The sequence below is a fragment of the Nesoenas mayeri genome, assembly GCF_963082525.1.
Source record: "Nesoenas mayeri genome assembly, chromosome: 12".
Classification (NCBI taxonomy): Eukaryota; Metazoa; Chordata; class Aves; order Columbiformes; family Columbidae; genus Nesoenas; species Nesoenas mayeri.
Window position 1 is genome coordinate 2,870,839 of NC_137547.1, and position 25,359 is coordinate 2,896,197.

At 42.5% G+C, this 25,359-nt stretch overlaps 1 protein-coding gene across 1 annotated transcript in view; it reads left to right on the forward strand.

Moving 5' to 3' along the window:
* Positions 1 to 25,104, forward strand: part of PHKB (phosphorylase kinase regulatory subunit beta) — a 77,893-nt gene extending 52,789 nt beyond the window's left edge. The window contains 15 exon segments of the mRNA XM_080351895.1: positions 1,475 to 1,558; positions 2,009 to 2,113; positions 2,288 to 2,370; positions 2,451 to 2,541; positions 4,937 to 4,998; positions 5,085 to 5,247; positions 5,955 to 6,036; positions 8,181 to 8,238; positions 9,946 to 10,036; positions 11,222 to 11,424; positions 15,336 to 15,470; positions 19,533 to 19,662; positions 19,983 to 20,090; positions 21,360 to 21,485; positions 23,933 to 25,104. Of these exon segments, the coding sequence (XP_080208021.1) occupies positions 1,475 to 1,558; positions 2,009 to 2,113; positions 2,288 to 2,370; positions 2,451 to 2,541; positions 4,937 to 4,998; positions 5,085 to 5,247; positions 5,955 to 6,036; positions 8,181 to 8,238; positions 9,946 to 10,036; positions 11,222 to 11,424; positions 15,336 to 15,470; positions 19,533 to 19,662; positions 19,983 to 20,090; positions 21,360 to 21,485; positions 23,933 to 24,070 (1,659 nt within the window). The 3' untranslated portion in view covers positions 24,071 to 25,104.
* The last annotated feature ends 255 nt before the right edge of the window (positions 25,105 to 25,359 follow it).

Sequence of the window (25,359 nt, forward strand, 5' to 3'; positions counted from 1 at the left end):
TCCAAAACTCCCTGCTTGAAGCAGCTGGACTTGCATGGAACAGCCCTTTTGTTCAGGTACCATTGTGCTGAATCTCAGCTGTCGCTGGATTGTGACGGATCGAGGTGGAGAGCTTTGACCAGAGATTAAACTGCTTCAGCAAACCGTATAACAATGTGAGAAAGAGTCTGCAAGGGAAGAGCCAACATTACCATGCTACCGGAGCTCCTTTTTCATTAAGAAAACATTTTAAGTTTTACATTCTAGCAAAATGAAGGTCATTTTAGTGTTAAATTACAAAGTCTACTGCCATTCTTCTGGTTTCTATTACTTACTACAAAAAAGGGGTTCCACATTTCCACATTATTTCGCTTTTGTTATGTACAGATCGGTTGTTTAAAACCGCTAACGTTTCAATGTGTCCACTCTTTTCCCACCTGAGTGTGTTACTTGGTCTGGATGAACAGGTGATGTAGGTAATGTTGTTTATTACCTTTCTGAAACAGTTTGTGGTGTTAATGCAGAAACACGGGCACTATCCAAAGGCTCCAAGCTGACAGCAGGAGAAAGCTGTTGAGTGTGATGTTTGTTCAGATGTTCACTTTCATTTCCTTCTCAGTTCTCTTCTGTAACATGAACAAAAACTGAGCTTAGGAAAATGTTCTGAATTCTGAATGTGCTGAAGTTCTGCTATAGTTATGGGGACTTCCTCACCTAAAACAGCCCAAATAAGGAAAAAGTGGCAACTTTCTGTTTGGTTTAGCTGATACATTTATACTGTCTTGCTCACAACGTAGTTGGTTTTCTATGGTTTTTCTCACACACTGTAACAAATGAAGATTATTTCTTTAATATGCAAGTCCTACAAAATTACATCAGTTGAAGTAATACCAGGCATACATAATTGAACTCTAATAAGAATCAAGCAATGAATAATGAGATAATTCCCTTGTGCTTGTGTTGATGATGCGTTAATTTCGCAGGCCTTTACTAAAATTAGAATACAAGATCTTTAAAGAGTTCCTGTATTAGCGTTTTACTTTTGTTTCTGCATCAGAAGAGCATTACAGCAGGCAAAACTGACCAGACAACAAATGTCAATGATCCTTTAATAATAATTTTAATGACCATTTTGAAGATTTAAAAAACATTTTAATTATATAGCCTAGAAAAAGAATAGGAGTAAGAAGGTAAAAATAAGACTTAACATGGGAAACAAGGAGTTTTAGTTGAATTTTGAAACAGCAGATAGGCAGGACTGTGGTGCTTTGTCAAGGCGTCTTGTATTCCCTCACTTTTTGCATTGTTGTTTTATAGAAGTACATTAAAATAAAAAGAAAAAAAAAACACAATAGAAATAATGACCACATTTTATAGATGTTGTTTTCTCATTAGAGCAGAACACACACGGTTTTCTGCATGATGTGAGACCCAGCAGGAGTGCAGGAAAGGCGTCTGTCTAGATCCCCTCAGTTTTCATGGTTCTTTCCCACAGGCTTATTTCCATCTGGGAGTCAATGACAAGCTGGGATTATCTGGCAGACCGGACAGGCCCATAGGATGCCTTGGGACATCAAAGGCAAGAAATTTTTATATCCTTGTTGTTGATGAGTATTTCAGAGAAACATTGAATTTGGCTCTGAATGATTGTAAATGGGACTGTAATGTAATTTGATTTTATGTACATATCTTATTTCCAAGTTCTTGTGATGCATGTTGCTGCTGTGATGTGCGTGCTCTGTCTCACTGGGAAACCGTCGTGTTCCCTGCTCATCAGTTCCAGCCACACTCGGCCAAAAGAGGCGGAATGGTGGTGAACTGCTCTAACTTCAACAGAATCTGCATCTGCACACCTAATAAAAGAGTGCCTAAAATTAGATATGTAGTTTTTATCTTGAGTATTTTTTAATTCAACTGTTCTACATTGACTAGTACTTCGATAGTTTCAAAATACCTTTTATCCTTTTCCCCTACTTGAGTGCTTCAGATATTTTAAAGAAAAGATTAATGAATCTTCCTGTCTCACCAGATTTACCGAATCCTCGGGAAGACTGTGGTTTGCTACTCAATCATTTTTGATCTGAGCGATTTCTACATGTCTCAGGATGTCATGATGTTGATCGATGACATTAAGGTATTTACCTGAACTTTTCCAGTGAGAAACTCACAAAAATAGAGTCTGTAGAATAATAACCTGTGGTTGGGTCGTTCAGTGCTGTTAAGACAGTTCTTCTAATATCTTGTCCTGCGTGTTCTGGTGCGCTGTGCTTGTATCTTTTTTGTGACTCTCGTGTTCTTTCTCACCTAGAACGCGCTGCAGTTCATCAAGCAGTACTGGAAAATGCACGGTCGGCCACTCTTCGTTGTGCTGATCCGTGAAGACAATATAAGGTAGAGAGAGATAAAAGCATCATTTGTTCTGTGGGAATTCCCTAATTGCAAGATGACTGGAGTCCTGTTTCCCGTTTCAGAGGGAGCAGATTCAACCCCATCTTGGATATGTTGGCCGCCTTCAGAAAGGGGCTGGTTGGGGGAGTGAAGGTACATGTTGACAGAGTCCAGGTACGTTTGTCCTGAGCGTTGTGTTCTCACCTCCTGGGCTCCACACACATATTTTTACTACTTCCACTGTTCATGTGAATTCTGAGTATTTTGTTTAGTATCCTAAAACTAAGGAGTCAAGGACCAAGATATTTGGTACAGTTTTTGTTTTATCTCAAATGAAAAGGGGTTTATTTTAATTCCTTTTGATGAGTCTTTTCGAAGTGATCATCCTCATAGAGGATTTTCCAAGGGAGAAAGGCTTTTATGTTTAGCAAAGTTGTGAAATTACCACCAAAGGATAAATCCACGATATCAAGTACCGAGGGATTTATTTTGATTAGATAATTGACGAGGGGGGAAAAAGGTGCTTCACATATATTAAAATTCTTACAAGAAAGAAAATCTAGTTTTGACATCTTTGCTGTTTGAATTAATCCTAAAGCAGGAATATTCTTCATTTAAATGTGAAAATGACCGAATCAAGTGCTGGTTTTAGATACCTGTGTGTGGTGGTTCATCTTAGTTTGCACCTATTGAAGAATGCTTCTTTTTGTAAGAGAAAAGAGCACAGCCACAGTTATCACTTCTTGTTCCCTAGAAAATGATGAACTTTAGAAAAGCTGGGACATTCGTAAATTAAATACTCTTAGTTACGAGGGTTTGAAATATCCTTGTAACCTTTAAAATACGTATGTATTTCTAGTGGTCAGGTGTAGGTCATGCAGTCTCTCCTGTTACCAATTCCTATTCCTATAGCTAATGCCATTTACCGTCCATGGAAAGCCATTCATTTGTCTACACTGTTGTGGGTTTTTTTAAAATTCAACTGCAATGACTTTCTTGCCTTGCGTTTGATTAAACTGATGGATTTGCAGGCGAGAAATGTCATGATGTATGTAACGTGTCCCTGTTTCAAGCACGACGCTGTTCCAGTCATCAGGGCATCACCTTCCCCTTCCAGACTCAGTGACCTTTGGAAAAGATAATATAATTTAAAAAATAAAAAGTAATAAATTTGTCATTTTAAAGTCATTAGTCTTAGCTTTATTTGTTACTTATTAAAAAGAGTGCAGGGTAAAACTACAAACAAATGCTTATTTGGCCTTAAGGCACCTTATAAAGATAAAAAAAGAACAAGGCAGCTGTGTGAGGTGTGAGCGGGTCAGGCCACGTGCAAGAATCACTTCCAGTGAACATCACGAGTGTAACAGGGCCCTATCACATCTTCGTTAAATACAGGTACTTGCTGAATCCCCCGCAGATTGAATGGAACCTGTTAGACAGGCCCACAGGAACGCCTGCTGCTTTTCCAGAGGGAAGTGCTCACCACATCCACAAACACATAGTGCTCGCTTCCCCGTGTGCCAGTACATCACCTTGGATTTTGTTGCAGCATGTTAGTTGTTCACTTGAAGGTTTAACTCCTGTTACAGCAGTAAGCTAAGGATATAAAAACTGTTTTGCGTTAAATGGAAATCGTCTTGCATCTCTTATTTATTCTTAACATCCCTTTCTCTTTTACCGCTTTCCAAAGCTTTTGTTTCTTTCGTTTACCCTTCTTACAAATGATTGGTAGCTGGTAGAGGTGAGTGCATGTCTCAGTTTTACTGCACAGTTTCCACATTTTGGAAACAGCCCGGTTTCAATATGAGGGAGGATTTGGGAGAACAAGGGACATGTCTAGTGTCTGGCGTTGTCTTAAATAATCCATCTATTCCAACAAAATATGTATTCAATCTTTTTGAATTATCTTCAGCTGCTTTATTTAGACACATGTGTAAATGTGCCTGGAGGTAGAATGTGTGTCTCTAATTGGGTGAATCCTCTTTTTTCTTGTAAAATATACAACATGTAATTTCATTTTAAAATGTCGATGCTTAGAAAGCTACTGGCCTTTTCCAATTTTCATCTTTACTGTCTGTCTCCATTGTCATCATGTGTTCAAGCAGATCTGCATCTCAAAGAATGAAAGACACTCACAATGAAAGCAAAGCAGGTTTTTTATATTCAGTCAACCTGCAGTGTAACAGATCAATATTTTACTGCAACTTGTGTGCAATGAAAATGGATTTTTAAAGTTCAAAATGCACACTCAACTTTACGTGGTTAATGAGAGCCATCAAAAAGCAGTCTTGAAATGCTGCAGTACAATACTTTTCTTCTGGAAGTAGATAAATGGGGAACCCATAATAATGTGGAGTGAATGAATTGTAATGACTACAGCAGATAAATGCAACGTTGAATTTCAGGTGTGAGATACCTGTGCTGTCTTCAGTGGGAAGAATACTCTGAAAGTGTAAAAGAAACCACTTTCTCAGTGGAAACCACCAGCAACATATTGACATCAAAAGACAACTGCATAGTTATGGACATTTCTGCATCTTTTAATATTTTTTTCAATTTTTCATTTCAGACATTAATATCTGGAGCAGTTGTCGAACAACTTGACTTCCTAAGGATCGCTGAAACAGAAGAGTAAGGCTACGTGTAAATAAGAATGATGGAGTTTTGATAATTAAAATATTTTCTGGACAATGAAGAAACGAAATCTTATTTTCCAGGGCTCCTGTGTTCAAGAGTTTGGAGGAGTTGGATCTTCCAAAACATTCAAAAGTCAAGAGACAGTCTAGTACTCCAAATGCTTCTGAACTAGAGCAGCAACCCGATGTAAATGTTAATGAGTGGAGAAACAAGTCAACATACGAGATCTTGCAGAAACTTAATGTAAGAAAACTTGATAAAAATAACTTCATTCTCATGAAATGAGAAATTATGTGCCAGTATTCTTTGTAACGTCAGCCTACTTAGATCAACACGACTAGTGTCGTGGTTCAAGGTTAATAATACAGCTGGTAACACGACATGTCTGATGTTCCTCTTCACACCCAGAGAATCTTCCTGTTGCCCGTCCTGTATCTGAACACCACAGAACTTTCTGGTCCTTCTGCTGTAACCCTTGGCTTCCACAATTTCTGCTAATCAATGCCCCGCTAAAAGCAGGCAGAGGTATTTTATTGCTAGACTAAAATTCAAGAGATTTCAAAGCTGGTGTTCACTCTGATAGACAGTAACTTCTTAACGACACCCAAGGCAAGTTCCAGTCTGGCATTTTTCCTGTATCTAGAAGAAAAGCACCAGTGGTTGTTTCTAGATCCAGCATTCAGTGGGAACACAGAGCGCTCTGCTGGCTTCACCACACCTTTACAAGCGTTTCTGCTGTAAATGACAGGACCCAAGAGTAGAAAATGGGGAAACATTTCTGAGGCCAAACGATCACAACTAGATGTGAGCCCTGGAGAAGCCTCTGCCAGCAGCGGTTCTGAGGGTACAGCGCGCAGAAAGGCCTGTCGGTTTTACTTGACATTTTTAATGGCTCTTCTGGTTTTGCTTCACTGAAAGGCTATTTGTGGTTCTATTGTTGTTTTTTTAAGGACTGCAATTGCCTAGCAAGTCAAGCATTACTCTCGAGTATATTGCTTAAAAGAGAAGGACCGAATTTTATCACCAAGGAAGGTAAGAGCTTCTTTTGTTTCTCTCTTCCGAGTGTTTCTGGAAGCTGCTCTCTGTTGAGGTGCAGTGAATGTGGATAGTGGCCACGCATGCTTGCAGTTATGTAGCTGTTTTGTTTGCCATTTAAAGCAATTTCTGCATTAAATGGGACGTGCAAATTCATAGCGTGGTGGGAATGAGCTGCTAAATACGTGGACTCTTAAATTGTTTGTAAGCCAGTGCTGTATCTGGTTGCAGTTTTGAATACATAGATATAGAAAATAGAGGGTTTCACATTGTATAGAAAACTGAAACTACAGACAAGTTTGTGTGTCTGCAACATTTAATTTGAAGCTTTATACTGAATTTTTATTTTGCTTTCATGTAATCAGACTAATTCAGTATATCCATGAATCTTGCACTACTCTAATGTTGTATACGGCTTTATATTAGAGCACAGGATTTAAAGTCATGTAAAATTATTCAGAAGAGGCTGCTAAGGCTTGTGGCCGGTAGGTTTCTCCCAGGGACTGCTTATTAGCTGCCTTTGTGTGCGTGGATACTCCTTAGAAAAACAGGAATGTTCCGGTCAAATAATATTCTCTTAGCTGTTCGTCAAGTGGTGTAACTCACCCCCTCTTCATATACGACAGCTGGTTCTTATGATGAAGAGTTGTCATTTCCACATCAATATATACTATATCTATATAGCTATATTAAAAATTTCATGGAAGACAATGTAAAGTGGGATAAAGTTTTCTGGATGATACACAACTTCCTAGAAGCCACTTAGGTCAAAGCAGCTCGCAGAGCTCGCTTGTACAGAGCCCTGTGTGCCAGCCCACACGAAACGGGAGATGCTGATAATCTTTTTAATATGCACCTTGCATTAAACAGCCTGAGTCACTGACTAAAAGTCCCCATCCTCCTACGGCTGGAGATGACTGAGACTGGCATTAGATAATCGCACAGTCAATAAAACAGAAAGCTGAAAGCTGGAGAACCTGGAGCGTTCCAGCTGACAGGCACAGGCCTTGATCTTGTGAGTCACCTTCCGCCGCTGCTGTTAGAGATGAGCTTACTGTTCACAGTAAGTGCCTGGCCTGAAAAACACTGTGTGCCCCTGAGACTTTAAAATCTAGAAGCTCAAGTCTAAATTATGGAAAGTTTGCCATGGCTTTTGCCTTTAATGTCAGGGTCCCCATTTGATCCCTGCGCAGCTGGAGAGGTGTCAGTACACAGGGTGATGCCCTGTGACCAGCTGTGGGCTGACACACAAACGGGATCTGTTCTGATTAATGTAATTAAAGTGCTCCATGGCTCCTCGGAACCCCGGCCTCCCTGCTTGGTGTGGGAAGCAGAGCTCTCCCCATCCTGCCCGCTCTTTCCTGGGGCACGTCTGTACAGCACGATGCTATTTTAATCCATCACAATTCACAACGCGTTCTCTTCTCTGGTTCTGGCACACAGAACATCAGGGTGCAGCGGGAGAGCAGGCAGTCAGTAATGTGATGCCTCGAACATCTGTCTAACAGCCCCTGTGGCACTTCCAGCAGTGACCCGTGGCACCAAGGGAGCTGTGACACCGATGACCAGAGCTTGCACACACTGGGGTCCCCGGGCACTTGCTGTGGTGAGCGAGGGCAGAGCCCCCAGGCAGTGACCCATCCCTCTGTCACGCTCCCCCGCCTGAAAAATGAGAGTCTCTTGCTCATACACAAGGTTGAAAACAACTTGGAGATGAGCAATTCCAAACCTTGTCCAAAGCAAAGAGGCGAGACCGTGGCCAGGGTGTCCGCATCCCGACCCATCGCCTGCAGCTCCAGGGGCTGCCTGGGTTGGGATGTACCTTTAGAGCCCGAATCTGTACAGAAATGGATTTTCCCTGACCTATTGCAACAAAAGGTATATCACAAGTCTCTTCATAGCACGTGGAGTGAATTTAGGTGAGCTCTGCTTGGGCTTCTTGCATAACATCCAGCTGGATGGCAGGGACTTGATTGCATCTACATTTTAGATGATGTGCAGAGTAGGTAAGTGCTTACTAAAGCTGATTCAGAATTAACTGATCTCATCAAATTTACCTTATTACTATTAAATGAAAACCTGTGCATCATTACTTGTGTATTTGTTGTTTCGTGTTTTTTTGTTTTTTTTAATGCATTTAGGTACTGTGGCTGAACATATTGAAAGAATCTATAGACGAGCTGGCAGCAAAAAGCTCTGGTTTGTATCATGTTCCTTTTGGTTTACACCAGGTTTTTTTCCCTAATGTGTTTATAGAGAATGTAAACTGGATCCTTATGCACTTTAAGGGGAAAGAAAAGAGGGCAGCTTTCCTGACAAAATTATATTGATTCATTGCAGCTAAACATCTGGTCTATAATGCTTTAAAAAAATTAAGAAGTATTTCTTGTCTTTTAAAATATAAAAGAATAATAAACTGGTTGTTCTGGAAGTGCTATTGCCAATATATGGTTCTTGTTACATTCAAATGGTGACAAAAGAATACTAACATAGGGCATGGTAAAATATTATCGATAGCTTTCTGTAGCAAGGCTGGTGATCAGATATAAATGAGTTAAGTTGATACACCTACACAGTTTATTTATTGCCTGAAATGATTTGCTTTGAGCCTGACGTGGTCACAACAACTTTAAAAGGTTCCAGCAAGTGGGGTGGTACTTACCTGTTGTTTATTAATCTCTTTGCCCTGAAGCTCAGTAGAAATGTCATTTCTTTTCATGGAAGAAATGAGCTGAGCCTATCCTGAACTCGGTTCTCTGTGACTGTTCCTGGCAGATGAGTCTGTAAATGCAAAACCAGGTTCTAATTTCTCATTTTAGTCTGTTCATACAGTTAAATGGGCCTTTGCCAATAACAAGTTAAAACCAAAATACCTTAGTGGTATTTTTTGTAAAGAATAACAATCAAAAGTATTTTTAGAAGCAAAACATGTCAACTGTTTCTCGTTTCTCTTCCGTATTGCCATGTGCCATACGTGTAGGTTGGTGTTGCGCTACAGTGCCGCATTTGCACAGAAATTTTCCTCTTCTATAACCCCACATATTACCACTTTACTGGTACATGGGAAACAGGTAAAGTGCCCACAAGTCTGAAATGGAGCTCAGTGAGATCTTTATTATTTTTTTTTTTGCTTATTTGCATTTTGATGGCATCAGCTAACGCTTTGCTCTTGATCTTAAGAAGCACATAGCAGTTCCACAGGAATCAACATCAATTGTTTGACTTTTTTTACTAACATTATAAAAGATTTCAACTCGTTCATTATCTCTGTGAGTAAATGATTCTTAGTAGCCTAAAAGCCTGTGCTAGAAAAGCTCGGATATGGGTCTGTTAGGTTTGTATTTTGTCAGGAAACTATTATTAAAAGTATTTCTATCTTTAACCATCAACTGGATATATGAAAAATGTTTCTTGGCGGTTACAGCTAAGTTAACCCAGCAGTTCACACCAGTCTCTTCATGCGACACGTGCAGAGTGTTTCCTCAGCACAGAAAGCAAACAAAGCCTTGGTGTTACATGTTGTACTTTCTCTTGCAAAATCTTTCTGACCGAAAAATGGCCAAGCTTACCTTGGTAAATGATGCGAATGGCACACAAGAGAAGCTGGCACTTCTCACCCCTTTGGCTTGAAAATGATGCTGAGAAAAGAACAACAAGCTTTTGTATGGAGCTGGCGGTTTAATGAGTTCTGACTAAATCGATTGTTGATCCATTAACCTATATCTAGACTAAAAAACGGAAGTCCGTAGAAGATTACGTAAAATCCACTCCAAATTCTGCCTTATCAGTCACGTCTCCGTGTCGTGAGTGGGTGTTGCGCTCTGCTGCGGCAGACTCGAGATTGTCTGTGAATTCATTAAACGAGCTTGTGATGTGCAGTGGGATTGCTCTGTTTTCTGCCCTCAGGTCTGTTGTGCGCTTCGCTGCGAGTCTTTTAGGTAAACTAGTGGACAGCCTTGCACCATCTATTACTAATGTTTTAGTGCAGGGCAAGCAGGTAAGTCCTCGCTCCTCAGAAATGTATTAAGGAATGATAACTGAGAAACTAATTGAATGGGCTTTTTCATTTTGAAGGCCTCTGATGCTTCTTTTTAAAGTACCCAATGGCTTAAAAAATTGTTCCTGAAGAAGAGAAATCCAGAGAAAATAGGTTGAATCCTTGTGTATACTGTGGGCTAATAAAGTTACTTTGATTTAATGGCAGAACAATACTGAAAAGACAGTTCAGTGTCTAGATAAGAAGGGAAGAGGCATGATATACATAACTCCTGTGAATTTACATATATATGCCCTCTTATTTCACAAAAGTAGCTGGAGTCAGGTAAGAAAGCTCAGTTTTAAGGCTTAAGGAAGATGTAGCCAAGCCCCTGTAATGGAGCCTGAGACACCACAGGAGCAGAAAGTTGTTTGGGATTTCAGTTTCCTGTTGCAAACCAAGTTTAATGGTCAGTGTTTCTTCCTTTCCTAAGGAGGGACTGTTTTTTCCTCCCAGCACAATAATTTTCATTAAGCTCATGAAGAGTTGTTTCTAAATAATAGTAATTGAATATTATGTGATTTTGTATATGCGCACACTTACCTACACACAGTGCTGTTCTGACAGCTGTGTCTGTGTCTCCTCTCCTAACGTGCCTTCACTCATCGCTTTATACTAATGATCTTTATTATAGGAGAAAAATTAGTGTTTGAGTGTTTTACTGACGGTAGTTTAAAGGAAATCAGAATTTTAACAAAATTCCTTTTTTGTGGTTAAGCAATTCAGCACCAGCAATGTCTTTTCTTCAAACAAAGTCTAGAACTTTTAGGATGCTGTTAGAAAGAAGAAAACAAATATATTAATTTAATTCTGAATTTTAAGTGAGCTTCACAGCTGAAATGTCAGAAATGAAAAAGGATCTAAATCGAGTTAAAGAGCCAGTTTTGAACCCAAAGCAGTGCTCTCATACCTTCATTTTCATTTGGAAAAATAGATTCCGTATTTACTGTGGTCTGTAGTGAATGTTGTTGTTTTAATAGCATCCAACTAACAGTATTAACCAGCATCAGTCGCTGGCATAAAATAATTTTTGTATTGAGAAACTTTAACAAGAAACGCAGCATTCATAAAGCTTCATGTCTGAATTGCTTCTGTGGTGCTTCTATTCCTGTCCGTATCTTCTGAATTGTTTTTGCTGTATCGTAGGTGACACTCGGTGCTTTTGGCCAAGAGGAAGCGGTTATTTCTAACCCCTTGTCCCCAGCAGTGATTAAGAACATCCTCTATGAAAAATGCCATTTACAAGATGAACGAGAAGCGGTGGTGCAGCAGGAGCTGGTCATACACATTGGCTGGATCATCTCCAACTCGCCCGAGCTGTTCAGCGGGATGCTGCAGATCCGCATCGGGTGCGTAACCACCCTGCTTCTTGCTGCTCTTGCAGGGAACAAACCGTGCTGGTTTGACTGAAAATGGGTTAATTTTCTTTGTGCAGTTAGAAACCTTTCTTTCCCATAGCCAGCACGCTCATTATTTGGACTTAGTTTGAGGACAAGAGATAACAGCCCAGCACAGGGTTAATGTTTTGAGTTGCTCTGGTCTGAGAGCTGAGGACACTCTGAGCTCTGCCCACAGGTGTGAGGCAGCGGGGAAGGGGATGGACTGATGGACAGAGCTGGATGAACACCCAGACTGAGCAGTGAGAGTGTTCCAGCCCGTTGGCGTCATGCTGCATATTTAAAGAGTTGGGCTCTTGCACTTTCTCTCTCTCTCTGGGGAGTTTGATCAGGATGTTTAGCTTGGCCTTTTGCCACTTTGCAGAGGCCTCTGAGCCTTTCTGCCTTTTTTTCTCTTTTGGATCGGCAGCTCAGGGCTGGGGCATTGCTTCCCGGGACTGCGGCTCAGTGTGGATGGAGTTCCTGGGGAATTGCCTTCAGTATCTTTTATTTCTATTTTTTATATCTATTTACTAGTAGTGTATTAGTATTTTGTTATTTTATTAAACTGTGTTTATCTCAGTCCAAGTTTTTCCCTTTCAATTCTCCCCTGTTGGGGTGAGTGAGCGGCTGCGTGGTTGTATTGCCAGCTCGGGTTAAACCCCGACACAGACTTCAACAGAGATGGTTGCTACATTGCAACAACAATTTATAGAAGATGATGCAGCAAAACTTCTGTACTTCAATTTTACATTTCTGGGAAGTCTGTTTTAAACGAGTGTGCCAAAAGCAGGTCCCACAGCTCATCTCAAGTTTGCCTGTTAAAGGTTTTTTGCTCACCTGGTGGTTACTTGTGTCACGTAGGTTTGGGGCAAACGGGTGCAGGACACACTGCATAAATGCAAGAATCTAGGAAGGATGCAGTGTGGATTTGATTCCCTCCTGAGACCACACAATTCTCCTCCAAGTCAACATACAATTCTAGCTGCATTCTGTGGTTTCTAGTAAGTGCTGAGCGTCTAAACCAGGCTTAAAAGTCTGGCAACCACAGCAGCAGATCCTGTGGAAACAGTGTTCCAAGGTACTTAAACAATTTATTTTCAGAGTTTCAGCACAATATCTGAAAGATAGCTTGTTCTTTGTTGTCTGTCTGTAATAAAACCTTCTGCAGCTCTAACGTTTTACCATTTCAGCTTTTCTGACAATATTTTGAGGTGCCAAGGTATACTTTGTACTCAGTGAATCCGAGTATCTGATGGGCTTAATGAAGACGTTGTTCTCTGCACACTCAACTGTCCGTGGGCTCCTGAGTTGTCCAGCTCTGTGCTAAACAGGCTGAGCTACACAGAGCTTAGGAACCACAACCTGAATCAAGTCTAAAACATCGTTGTATGTCATTGTTTGATAAGGTGACCTCCAGCCAGTGTGCTGCAGCGTTAGCATATCACCTGCTACTTGCATTTGCTTTGCTAGCTACAGAAATTAATGATTTTTTCACATTTGGAAGAGACAGCTGCATTTGAATAAGCACTTCTTTGAAGAGGCCCGGTGCTCCCTACTGAGATTTACAGAATTCACAAGCGTGCTTTATGATTAGAACTTAAGTGTTCTGTCTGCCATATATTTTCATGGAGAAAATACAGCGTTTCAGCCCTGGCAGGATATACCAGCAGCATTTTTTCTAGTACACAAGATTCATGGTTCTGCTTTAGCTGTACGTTCCACTCACCATAAAACCAAAAACTTGTCAAATCACCTGTATTACATTTAATTGCAAGTGCATCTGTCCTTTTTCACTTAAATGCCTTTTCTGTACCTCACCAGATCCATGTTACCCTTGCCTCCTGCATTCTCTGTAGCTAATTCTTTTTCCTTTCTTCCAAGGTTAATGCTAGAAATCCAATTTCCTTTATTTCCGTGTTATCACTCACTCCAGTGAGCAAAATTAACCTTCTCCCAGAAACACCATTCCAGTTTGATAATGATTTGATTTAGTGCCTTGTTATTGATTTGTTTTCAGGGCTTTATGTTGAAATAGATCAAGTAGCTGACAGCCCCATTGCTGTAAAACCCCCTTCCCAGCGCGGGTTCAGCCGCAGGGCCGCTCTTGGCCGTGCTTTGGGCCACCGCAAAGAGAAAATCCCAGCAAATGACATCTGTACACATACACTGGAGTCATCGGTGACCAAAGAACCGGTTCCTCAGCCTCGGTGTTTGTTAATCTCAGTAACAAGAGAAGAACGCTGTTCACTCACTGAAATAGTGTCGCGGGTAATGTGATATGCCCAGGTTGCCCAAGGTTCTTCTGTATCTTGCACCTTCAATCAGTGGTCCCAGAAAGCTCGTATTGAAAGCGCTGCTGAATCGGTCGGCCAATGTCTCCAGTTTCTGGGCGGTTACTGGGAATCCTGCAGAGGAGTGACTTGTCTTGCACAAACCAACCGGTCTGTACTGCAACAAACCGCGCGCGGAACGCGGCCGCGCTGGGGCCAGCCGCTCTCCTAGGGACACTCAGCATTTCCTGGCAGTTTCTTTTCCTTTCAATAGTTCCACCCACTTGATCTGAAGCGATGTAGATGGTGAGAGGCTGAGCTCCATGCTCCGTCACCTTGCTTCACATGTATCCACATTAGTTAATCTTTGATGTTACATTAGAGGCTGTAGGACTGTGTTTATATAATATGCAGAATAAAATTCAGCATTTTCATTCAATAATTCGCAAAGTTCTGCCTCTGATACCTCAGGCTGAAAAAATCTTTACTGTTGCCAAATTTTTCTTTAATCAAATATTTTCAAAAGGGAGAAGCAAAAGAAAGGTGTGATAGACTGCAAAGGGAATTTCAAAGGCTACAACTATACATGAGCCCTGGAGTCTTTTTAAATGTAAAATCATTTTAATGTTTTTTATAACTCATCATCAAAATGCAGGTACTGTCAGAGTGTAATTCTGAGGAGGAACTGGAATATCAAAAGGCAGGTGAATGTTTCTCTTAATGAACATGGGATGTAGGGGAATACGTGGTCAAATAGGAGAAGTGTGCTGCACAGCCCACTGCGCCAAACCCGTTATCCCTTCGGTTTGTATCAGATGCCAAACACAAAATCTGAGTAAATTCCACAATATAGTAGGAGTAGGAGAGTATTTGTGTGATACTTCCTGTGCGTCCTGACAGCCAAACAGCCGGATCATGCAGAATTCTTATGAGCTGCTTTATGAGACTAACTAGAACACCCGTTCTCTACCCACTTGGTGAGTTCTATCAGCCAGCTCAGCTCCTTAGTGGATCCCACAGGTCCTGGAGTCATACTGGGGAAGCAGGAAGTAAAACGATCCCTTTCAGCAAGCTGGGTGTCTGGTGAGATGAGCTGTGTTAACCTACATGCCTACACCCTCACCCTGCGAGGAGCAGTCATTGAAACCAGGTTTGCAGTGGTTACTTGTATTCGTGTGTATAATGGATTCTGTCCAGTAAACGAAAAAGGTCATAATATCTCTGGGAACGTACCGTGCTGCACAAATGGATATATGTTCTTCTGCAAATTGCTGGAAGGTCCGTTCATCCTCCTGCTTTGCTACAGCTGCGAGAATTTTCAGTTGTAATTGCACAGTGAAAAGGAAGTTTTTGAAAGTAGAGCAGTATTACCTGAGTGCCAGGATGTACCCTCACAGCTTTTGTCTTGTTTGTTTGGTTTGGAAATATGGTTCCAAATTGCTAATATAATTTCTTAAACTAAAATAATCAATATGCAAGCAACTGTTGAGCAAAGTAAAATAGTTGTTTCTGGCTAAAAAATCATTTTGTTTGAAAATAAGGACTTTGATCGTAAAGATGAAAAGTTAGTCCTGTATTGAATTGGTAAAGGTGTTCCCGCCTTTCCTTCAGGTGGATTATCCACGCGATGAAGTACGAGCTGCAGATCCGTGCTGGGGACATGCCGGCCAAGGACCTGTACCAGATGTCCCCAAGCGAAGTGAAGCAGCTCCTGCTGGACATTCTGCAGCCCCAGCAGCAGGGCAGGTAACGCGCGTCTGCGGGCACCCGCTGCTCACAGCGGCCGCGCAAGGGATTCTCACCTCTGAGCTTCTCTGTGTGCAACTGAAACCACCAGGCACCTGCAGTCAGTAACATCCTTATTGAAGGAAAGGCAGCAAAAAGGCACTTTTTCATCCTTTTACCCGTGTCCAGGTTCTACAATTGTTGCTTTTATGTTGCGGCTTCTCTTTTCAGCTTTACCTGTGTGGAAGTCTGAATTTACAGCACTGATCTCTGTACTCTGACAGTAATGTGAGCCATTGCGTTCTTTGACGGGGACAAAATACCTTTAAGTAACTTTAAGAACAGTTTCTCTGCTGTTCCGTGCCCTCTTCTAGCTTATTATATGAATGAAGAACAGATGTTCTCTAGAATTGCCAAGAGACAGCGATGCTGCCTGAATGTTGGAATCTTTTCTCCAAGCTGCCAAAAAGAGCATTCGTTGTGATACAAGGCATGCAAGACAGAAGTTAAAATTACAACATTTCCACCTAACTATGTTGATAAGAATAAAGCCAAAAGTCTTCCTGTAGGTTTTACTTCTGGTTAAGTTAGGTTAAACTTGACATGTAATACTGCTGATAATTTCCACAATTTTGGACTGAATGGAGATGACCTCTTGACAAAGAGGAAATGTACCACACGTCAGACTACTTTATGCTCCTGCTTAATTCACAACACATTCTTGTGTTTTCCCTGGCCTATAATCCCCAAGAAACAAGCTCCTTAAATCGGTGTCTGCTCTTTTTCTAATTCATGTGATGTGCAGTGTCTCAGTCCAACTGACTCTGAACTCTCTATATCCCACATGCTTTTCAGTGTACTGGTTGTGGCATTTACTGCTTGCTGCTCAGTGGTGGCTCTTCGTATAGAATCATCCAACAGTTTGCGCTGAAGGGCCTCCCCAGCTCCCCCAGTGCCCCCCCTGCCATGAGCAGGGACATCTTCACCAGCTCAGGTTGCTCAGAGCCCCGTCCAGCCTGGCCTGGGATGTCTCCAAGGATGGTTCATCCACCACCTCTCTGGCCAACCTGGGCCAGGCTCTCACCACCCTCAGGGACAACAATTTCTTCCTCGTGTCCGGCCTGAATCTCCCTCCTTTAGTTTAAACCATCACCCCTTGTCCTGTCATAACAGGTCCTGCTGAAAAGTCTGTTCCCATCTTTCTTCTCAGCCCCTTTTAAGTCCAGAAAGGCCACAATAAGGTCCCTGGAGCTTCTCTTCTCCAGCTGAACACCCCAGCTCTCTCACCTGTCCCCAGCAGAGCTGCTCCAGGCTAAGGTCATTGCTGTGGCTCCTCTGGCCCCGATCCAGCAGGTCCATGTGTGTCCTGTGCTGAGGACCCAGAGCTGGACACAGTACATTGACATTATTCTTCTAAATCCCCAGCAGAACAAGCCCAGCTTTCTCTTTGCAGCATTTTCCATTAAATATTATGCTATTTAGGAAACAATTTGGTCAGTTCAAGCTTCATTACCCTCATTAGAGATCCTACCTGAGTTGTCATGCTGCCTTCTGCTTGTGATTCCTTTCGCGTACAACAGCTGGGTCAGCAAAGAGCACTCTGGGCACTTTTTCTGAGGACGAAGATTCTTTTTCGGGAGGTTATCTGCGCACAAGAGCCAGCCAGCATATCCCTCAGAGCTTCTTCCTGGACTTTATTACTCGCTCCTTTTCCTTACCCATGAGTGACTTCTTTTTACGAGTTCTCTGGCTGCCAGGAAATACTGAACCCTGTCTCCTCGCATTTTCTTTCTGTGATCGTTTTTCCTACTGTTGTGGCTTTTAGAAAGATGCTTCGCTGCTGTGACAGTGCCCATCACCTGGCACAGGCCAAGGGCTGGTGGTGCATTTACCTCCCCAGCACTCTCTTCACAACTAAACTCTCCACGTTTTCATGGACAGTCAAATTTTCTGTATCTATATATTGCTAACAGAGTGCAGACTTCCACACACGCTCTTTCTGACCTGTTTACGCAGGTCGCGAGATTGCGAGCAGCCTTTTTAACATGGAGTGTTGTTCTCTTATTGATCCAAACAGCGACAAAACTCATTTTGCTCATTGAGTTTACAGGACTCTTCCTTCCCATAGTCAGATAGGTAGGTTGGAGTATTTCTGACAACTTCAAATGCTTCTTTCTTTGTATTAGGAAAACAACCTTTTATTTCTATCGCAATTGGTCTTTTCTGGATGTTTCTTGTCCGCGTGTGAGGGCCGAGCCGCGCAGAGCATGAGCTGGCGGGGGCACGGCAGGTGCAGGGTTATGGCCCTTACACGGTTTATTGAGAAGAGATAACACATTTTTCTTTATTTGACATGTTAATCCAATACAGTTCTACAGGAAAAAAATGCTACATATTGGCACGATCCCGGCAGTGGTAACTAATGTCAGTAGCAGCTGTTGTATCACAAGTGCTGTAAAGCCTTCACTTTAAATATCATATTTGTGCTCATATTCATATCCCAATTACCTGGAGCTCAAAGCTCTTCAGAAGATGCACCACTTGGTAATACTTTGTTTTTCCCTTTAAAAACCCACCACAATGTGTCTTCGAGTGTAGTTGGGAGCTACACTGAGAAAATGAAGACAAATGGAAGAACACCCATGGAGTTATCTGAATAGAGTCCTCTTTTCTGGGCAGAGCTCTGGAGGAATTCTCATCTCTTCTCCAGTATTGAAGATTCAGGTTTTTCAATGTAAGATCTTTTTGTTATTTCAGCTGGCACGCTGCCATCTGCACAAACCAGCAGTTGTACTGACAACTGATTTTGTTCGGAACATATCAGGCTAATCTGTCAATACAAACAGAGGAAAAACTAGAATCCCCCAAACCTCAAACAAACCCACAGTGGTAAATAATGTGTAATAGTGTGTTCATTCTTGTGCTGCAACTATCCAAACATTTAGGTGTAGGGACTTTCCACCTTTCCTGAATCAGGTCCTTCAAGTTCCCTCTTACTGAGGTTATAAAAGGGCTGTTTGTGACCTGAGAAAACACAGAACTTAACAAACCAACCAACCAACCCCAACCACCCTTTTGTGGGAATGTTAAACTAAGACACAGAACCATTACTTGCTTTTCACCAAAGCTTTGCTTCCTAGGGAAGCTCTCGCTGCTCTCTCACCTTAGAAAAATGGATTTTCTGTTTAAAATTTAAAAAGCAACTAAGGGCAGTACGTTTTAGGAAAACTCCTCTGTCAATACGTGCAGCACAGCTACCGGAGGCTGCGTTCTGTGCTGTGCGGCCCAGTTCAGTCACAGCGCGGCAGCCGCTTCTCCGAGCTCCGCTGGTGCTGCCTCACGCATTTTGGCTCCAGCCCCAGTGCTACTGAACCCCGAGAGGGAGCAACACCAGAGGTGAACTCCAGACGTCGTGGTTGTAAGGAAAATAAAAGGTGTGGACAGCGTTTCCAAAGGGAAACAAAACCTGTCATTTATCAGAGTGTAACTCTGTTTGTGCAAAGCTTTAGTGTAACAAAACCATTCTGTCAGGTGTTCTAAACTTACAGGCACTTGGTTTGCTCCACACGGTCATAAAAGCTGCCTTCAGTGATCCTACTGAAATGCAGATTTCTAACCTGGTGTTTAAATTAGAGGGACAGCTGTTTCGAAGCCATTATCTAGTACGTTTTGTGTTTTATAGATTCATTGAGCTGTATTTATATAATAAATTGTTTTGCCTACTGTAGTATGATAAATTTATAGTTAATACTGGGGTTTTTTTCAGCCTGCACAGATTTGGCTGTCGTCGGTACCTCACAGTGACTTGTGGTTTATATATGATTTAGTTGATTTGATTAGACACGATGAACTCAGCCGAGTTCTGTTACTGCACTGGGGACATTTCACAGTTAATTCTCTTAGTCCAGTTACAAAAAGCACAAACAAGATCCCAAGCTGCGTGTGCGGAGCACCCTGCTCGGGTTTGCTCTGGAGCCGCTTGCCACAAAGCACAAGCTGCATGGCTGTGCGGCAGCGTGGCTCCGCTGTCCCGTGCTCCCGCGGCTGCAGCGGCTTTGCCCACGCTGTGGTTTTCCTGCGCAGGAGCTGGCTGAACCGGCGGCAGATCGACGGGTGTCTCAACCGGACGCCGGCCGGATTCTACGACCGCGTGTGGCAGATCCTGGAGAGAACCCCCAATGGGTTAATCGTGGCGGGGAAGTTCCTGCCGCAGGTAAAGCTGCGGGATGCGCAGTCAGGGCTGCTCGCCTGACTGGTAACGCGGCATTGTTTTATTGTTCATGTCTATTTTATGCCATAATGTATTACTTAGGGTAGTTTGTTCCTATCATTATCAAAACCAAAACATTTATAAAAGAATAAGTCTAAAATACACTTTCCAAGTCATGGACTCTGAAATCTGCTCTTTCTAACCCTACAGTGTTCAGATTTCTTAGCTGAGGATTATTTATTCAACAAGCAAACAGGCTCTACCGGGGGCGGGTTTGATGTGATGCAAGTGGCCTTTGACTAAAAGTATTACTTGTTTTCCAGCAACCAACCTTATCGGATATGACGATGTATGAAATGAATTTTTCCCTTCTCGTTGAAGATATGCTGCAAAATATCGACCAGCCGCAATACAGGCAAATTATTGTAGAGGTCTGTGGCCTACAATGAATGACATTTTATCACCTACATGAGTATGTTACAGCTTAAAATGAAAAAAAATGCATAACTGAGACTCAAATATTTGAAGAAATAGCATTTTAAATATAAACTCTTGCTTCAATGATTCCTCCATGGATTTGTATGATGAACAGGTTCCTGTTAACGTGTTCAGAATATACTAAGTTCTTGATGCTCTTCCCCTTTAGCCAATAGATAAATATTAAGGACAGTGCCAATACCAGTAGGTCACAGGAGGTGAACACTCCTAATCACAGTAACTCCAGAGCAGCTTTCCTTCCAGCCCCTGCCCGGGCCTTTTTCTACCCATTTTCTCGGTCTAGGGAAAACCCTCCAACAGTCAGTTTGCCCTGTTTTGCTGAGGTCTGTCTCTAGTAAGCTGCTTTATGCTGCTGAATCAACAAACTCCGGGTTTCCTGACGTTCTCAGAGCCACCAGGAAAGCTCGAGGCTGTTCAGAGTCCTTCCCCCGCATATGATGGATCATTTGGAACCAAAGCCGCTGCACCCCGCCCCGGTCAGGACACCGGTGCTGGCAGCCGCTCAGTGCGAGGGCCCGAGCAGCTGCCTCTGGTGCTGGTGGGGATTCCTCCCAGAAATACCCAATCCATCCCAGTTCTGGCTGACAACCAGTGTCCTGCTGCGGGCTGACAGAGAAACTCGATTATCCAAACCCTGGATGAGCAATATAGACTCGACTGCCCACCTGTCGTTGTTATGATAGGTCTCTCATCATGTTCACCTTCCTACGTCAAACCTCTTCCAGATGTAAGGAATGTAAATTCTTTTGAACTGAGACGTTTTATTGATGTCTGCTGACTTTGTTTTTATAAACGTTGTCCTAGCAGGATTTTACTGATCACATATGTGATTGTGCCTCACAAGAGCAGGTGCTGAGGGGCAGCGTTTGCTGTGTGCCCTGGCTGAGCACCAGCACCGCTGCAGCCAACAGCCAGCGACTGATGGACTGGGAAGGTGACTCCCGGGCTGCCGGCGCGGTGGGGTGTGAAGGTCCGTCCTTCACACGGTGCCCCGCACCGGGCAGCCAGCAGGCACTGCCGCCTGGCACAAACATCTCTGTTTCAGTGCCTCTTTTCTCCAGCTCAGAACATGATTAGCTGTGTACCGTTCCCTGGGGCGTTATTCAATGGCTTCCTGCACGTCGATTAGTACCAGTGCTTTTACGTAACCCGAATCTGCACAAATCCAATCTCAAGCCTGACAGTCTTTTTCTGCCTTCCAGTTGTTGATGGTCATATCTGTTATTTTGGAGAGAAACCCTGAGCTGGAGTTCCAGGACAAAGTGGACTTAGACAAAGTGGTGCAAGAAGCACTTCATGACTTTCAGAAAGATCACAGCAGTCCAAAGGTGAGTGAAGTATTAGTGTCTTATAGCATTTACCATTCTGATTGAAGTTAATTATAAATGTAATTCTGTGCAGTTCAGAATAAAAAGATATTGATAGGAGTTCAGAATGGAACACAAATAATAATATAGCCAAGTGCTGTGTAAGTCTGCCCTCTGAGCAGAGATAAAAGATGTGTACGTCTTTATTGCTAAATTGTTAATTCAAACTGGTATGGGAAGGAGAACACTCATAATGTTACCCAGCTTTGAAATGAGAGTCTGTGTAAAGCCAAAATAGTTATAATACTCATTAAAGGGGAAAGAATTAATTAGGGGGGACACTGGAACTGAGCAGAGCTAAGAATAACAAGAAGAAAGAAAGAAAACACTAGAGCTCGGCAGGGAAGTGTGAGGCTGAGATTGCTGTGCACGAGTGAAATGTAGTCACCAAAGAACTCCCATTGACAGCATTAATGTCAGAACTGGAGATGCAAAACTGTTCTTGGCTGCTGATTGTTGTGCTAGAGTGGCATTATTGACCTTGGAAGCTTTTAATCTCTTAAGGCTTAAAATCCAAATAAATGTAACTTGATCGTTAAGTAGTTTTTAAGATTCACTTCACTATGATTTTAGGTTTTATGCTTCAAAGAACGCTAAATATTCTTGTTACAAGTTTTGGTGCCTCAAAGCTCTGAAATTTTGTAATAAAGCTCTGAGTAATCTGCTGATTCATAACATACTGATATGCAACAGCACTTCTGTTGCCGCATTGAGCTCTGTTAAAGACAAGGAATGGTCTGCTCCTTAAGAACTCTTCCCAAAGCTCCAGGGTTCACATTTTTGCCACTACTCTTTTGTACTAAGATTGGAAAGCAAACCAGGTATCCATCCAGCCATAGCAACAGCTCACCTTGCAGCATCCCTTTGGTTTTGGAAGGACCTAGTTTTACTAAGTCACTCTTTTGGCCTGCCCAGTTAGGAGGGTAATGACTGAGCTTGCGACCACAGCAAAATCAGCCTCGTCACCCACACAAAGGGCCATCAGGTGCCAGTGCCGCACGGGGTCGTGAATGCGCTGCTGACTCCTGTGACGAGCTGGAAACGGCTGGAAACACACCAAAATCCTGTGCCAAACCCCATTTTTGCTGGTGCTGCCCTGGCCTCCAGCAAAGTGATGGATTTTTTTCCAAGCCCATATCTACTTAGTATGATGCCTTTTTGTCCCTTAGAAAGAAACCCCAAGTTATAGTTGTGAACAGGATCTTTCAGACCAGTGGTGTTGGAAACTGCAGCTCCCTGCATGGGGACTCTTGGGAAGCCGCCTGTCCCGTGTTCCCAGGTCCTGCTGCTCTGTGGGATGTTCCCAGGACATCCCGTCTCACGTTCTCCTAACGAAGCTGCTAAACGATTCCTGCTCTGAACTGCGCTCTGCCATTGCACTGGCTTCGCAAATATTCTGAACTTTGTTCCTTTCCCATTAACGTGTAATAAATGTCCCAAGTATTTCCTCCAATAATTTCAAACAGCCTAAAATTAGAGAAGTCTAATATTTCGCTAATCTCTGCCCTTGATTTGAAAGTAACCAATTTCCTGAATTAAAGCATTGAACCTTTATTATAGCAGCCAATAAATAACTTGAAAAGAAGCAGATGCTTTAACGTCATCAACTGTGCAGAACAGGTGTTCAGTGAAGGAAACCGATTTTGTTGATCTGATTAATGAATTGGTTCACGTGCTACCTGTGGTTTAGCACTTAGATTTATTTATTTATTTCTTCTAAATAAATCTGGCGTCAGGATCTGCATTTGCACGCAGACCTGGCTCACGCTCTCGCTGCACAGCGGTCACCACGCAGTGACCATCCGCTGCAGGCCCAGAGAGCCCTGCTGCTCTGACACTGAAAAGTACTGACAGGGTGGAGTCTGGACAGGGCTGGAAAGTTCAGTGAAGAAATACAGCCAATGCATTTTAGGAATCTGTATTCCACATGGTCAGGTATGTGGGAGATCACAGTATCACAGTATGTTTGAGACTGGAAGGGACCTCAAAAGATCATCTAGTCCAGTCCCCCCATGGAGCAGGAATGCCTTGGTGAGGTCGCACAGGAACATGTCCAGGCAGGTTTTGAATGTCTCCAGAGAAGGAGACTCCACAACCTCCCTGGGCAGCCTGGGCCAGGCTCTGTCACCCTTACTGAGAAGAAGTTTTTTCTCAAATTTAAGTGGAACCTCTTGTGTTCCAGCTTGATCCCATTACCCCTTGTCCTGTCATTGTTTGCCACCGCGAAGAGCCTGGCTCCATCCTCGTGGCACTCACCCTTTATATATTTATAAACATTTCTGAAGATGGAGCAGAATTACACTAAAGCTTTAGAGCCTGCAAACCATCTTTGCATTTCTAACGTATTTGTGATGTCCCCATTTGCTGCTTTCCCCAACCCGCGCTGAACAACCCCGTCCCTGCGCCAGGCTGACGTGACCGCGTTCTACAACACCCCCCCGCTCGGGAGGAAGGGAACGTGCAGCTACCTGAGCAAGGCCGTGATCTCCCTGCTGCTGGAGGGTGAGCTGCGCCCGAGCGGCGAGGATCCCTGCACCATCAGCTGAGCTGCACAAACCCCTGGCGTGGCCGCTTCCTTCAGTGTTCCCTGCGTTTATCATGCACAGAGTAAAATAGAGTTCTGAATGGTAACCCTGGTCATGCAAACCCCGCTGTCCTTTGCTGAACAAAGTGCCGTTGAAGACACAAAGTGCCACCCAGTAGTGTCCTTCCTCAACTATGCAGCATGAAACCCTGAGCACATGGAGTTAGTCTGGGATATTCAATTAAGTTGAATGGGATTGTATTGATGACCTTCAATTATACATTTAACATAGTTGGTAATGTCAAGAGAAGTGCACTGTGAGATTCTGTCTTTATACCTCCATTTGTAACTACAAACAAGTCTATTGTAGATTCTAAACGAAATTCAGAAAGTACCGTAATTAACATGCATACCAATCAACGGGGAAAGATGAAACTTGGATTATTATTTTATTATTCGACAAACAAATTGGAGGTGAAGGTTAAATAGTTGTTATTCTTTGAAGTTTTTCTGTATCAGTTCAGTTGACATTTTCTGTATTAGTTCAGTTGACATTTTAGGGGTTTTTTTCTTAATTTACCAGTTGATAACTTGATACACAAGTTTCATCCTAATGGAGCAACTTTTTATCTCTAGCAATAAATATCGCTGCAGTTTCCCAATTGTTTAAACATCTATAAGTTAATAAGGGAAACGTATGATAACAAGATAAAAGTTAGTTTTTAAAAAAAGGGCAAACAAGCTGTATTTAAAATTAATATAAATGAAGAAAAACTTTGTATCGCATAAGCTATCAATGCATTAGAGAATTCAAGATACACTTATTTATCTCCTAACTGTGTGAAAACACTGTATGCTAGATGCTTTATTTTGCTGAAAGTAATAAAAAGGAAATGCTTGTAAAAAAACTGTCAATAAAAATACTTTAAGTTGTAACTTAAAGACTCCTGTTGACTGTAGCGGCAACCCTCAGCCTGCTACCCGAGACACGGACGATCAATAAAGTGCCTCTTAGCAGCACAGAATGTACTAAAGCTGTCCAACTGGTCCCCAAACACTCTCATAATTAAAGTAACAACGACCAGCAACAACTCAGCTGTTGGTGAATTGTTGTGCGTCAATACGAAAGGCGGGAGAGCGAGTTAGAGATGGGCACAGCTGGTGGGTTTGGACACACGGGGGCGGGGGCAGGGCAGGACTTGCCCAGAAATCTCAGAATCAATCCTTCTCCAACCAAAATTGTAGAAGAACTGGTTGTTGATGGACACTGAACCATTAACAAATCTCTCATCAAAGGACGTGGAGAATGAA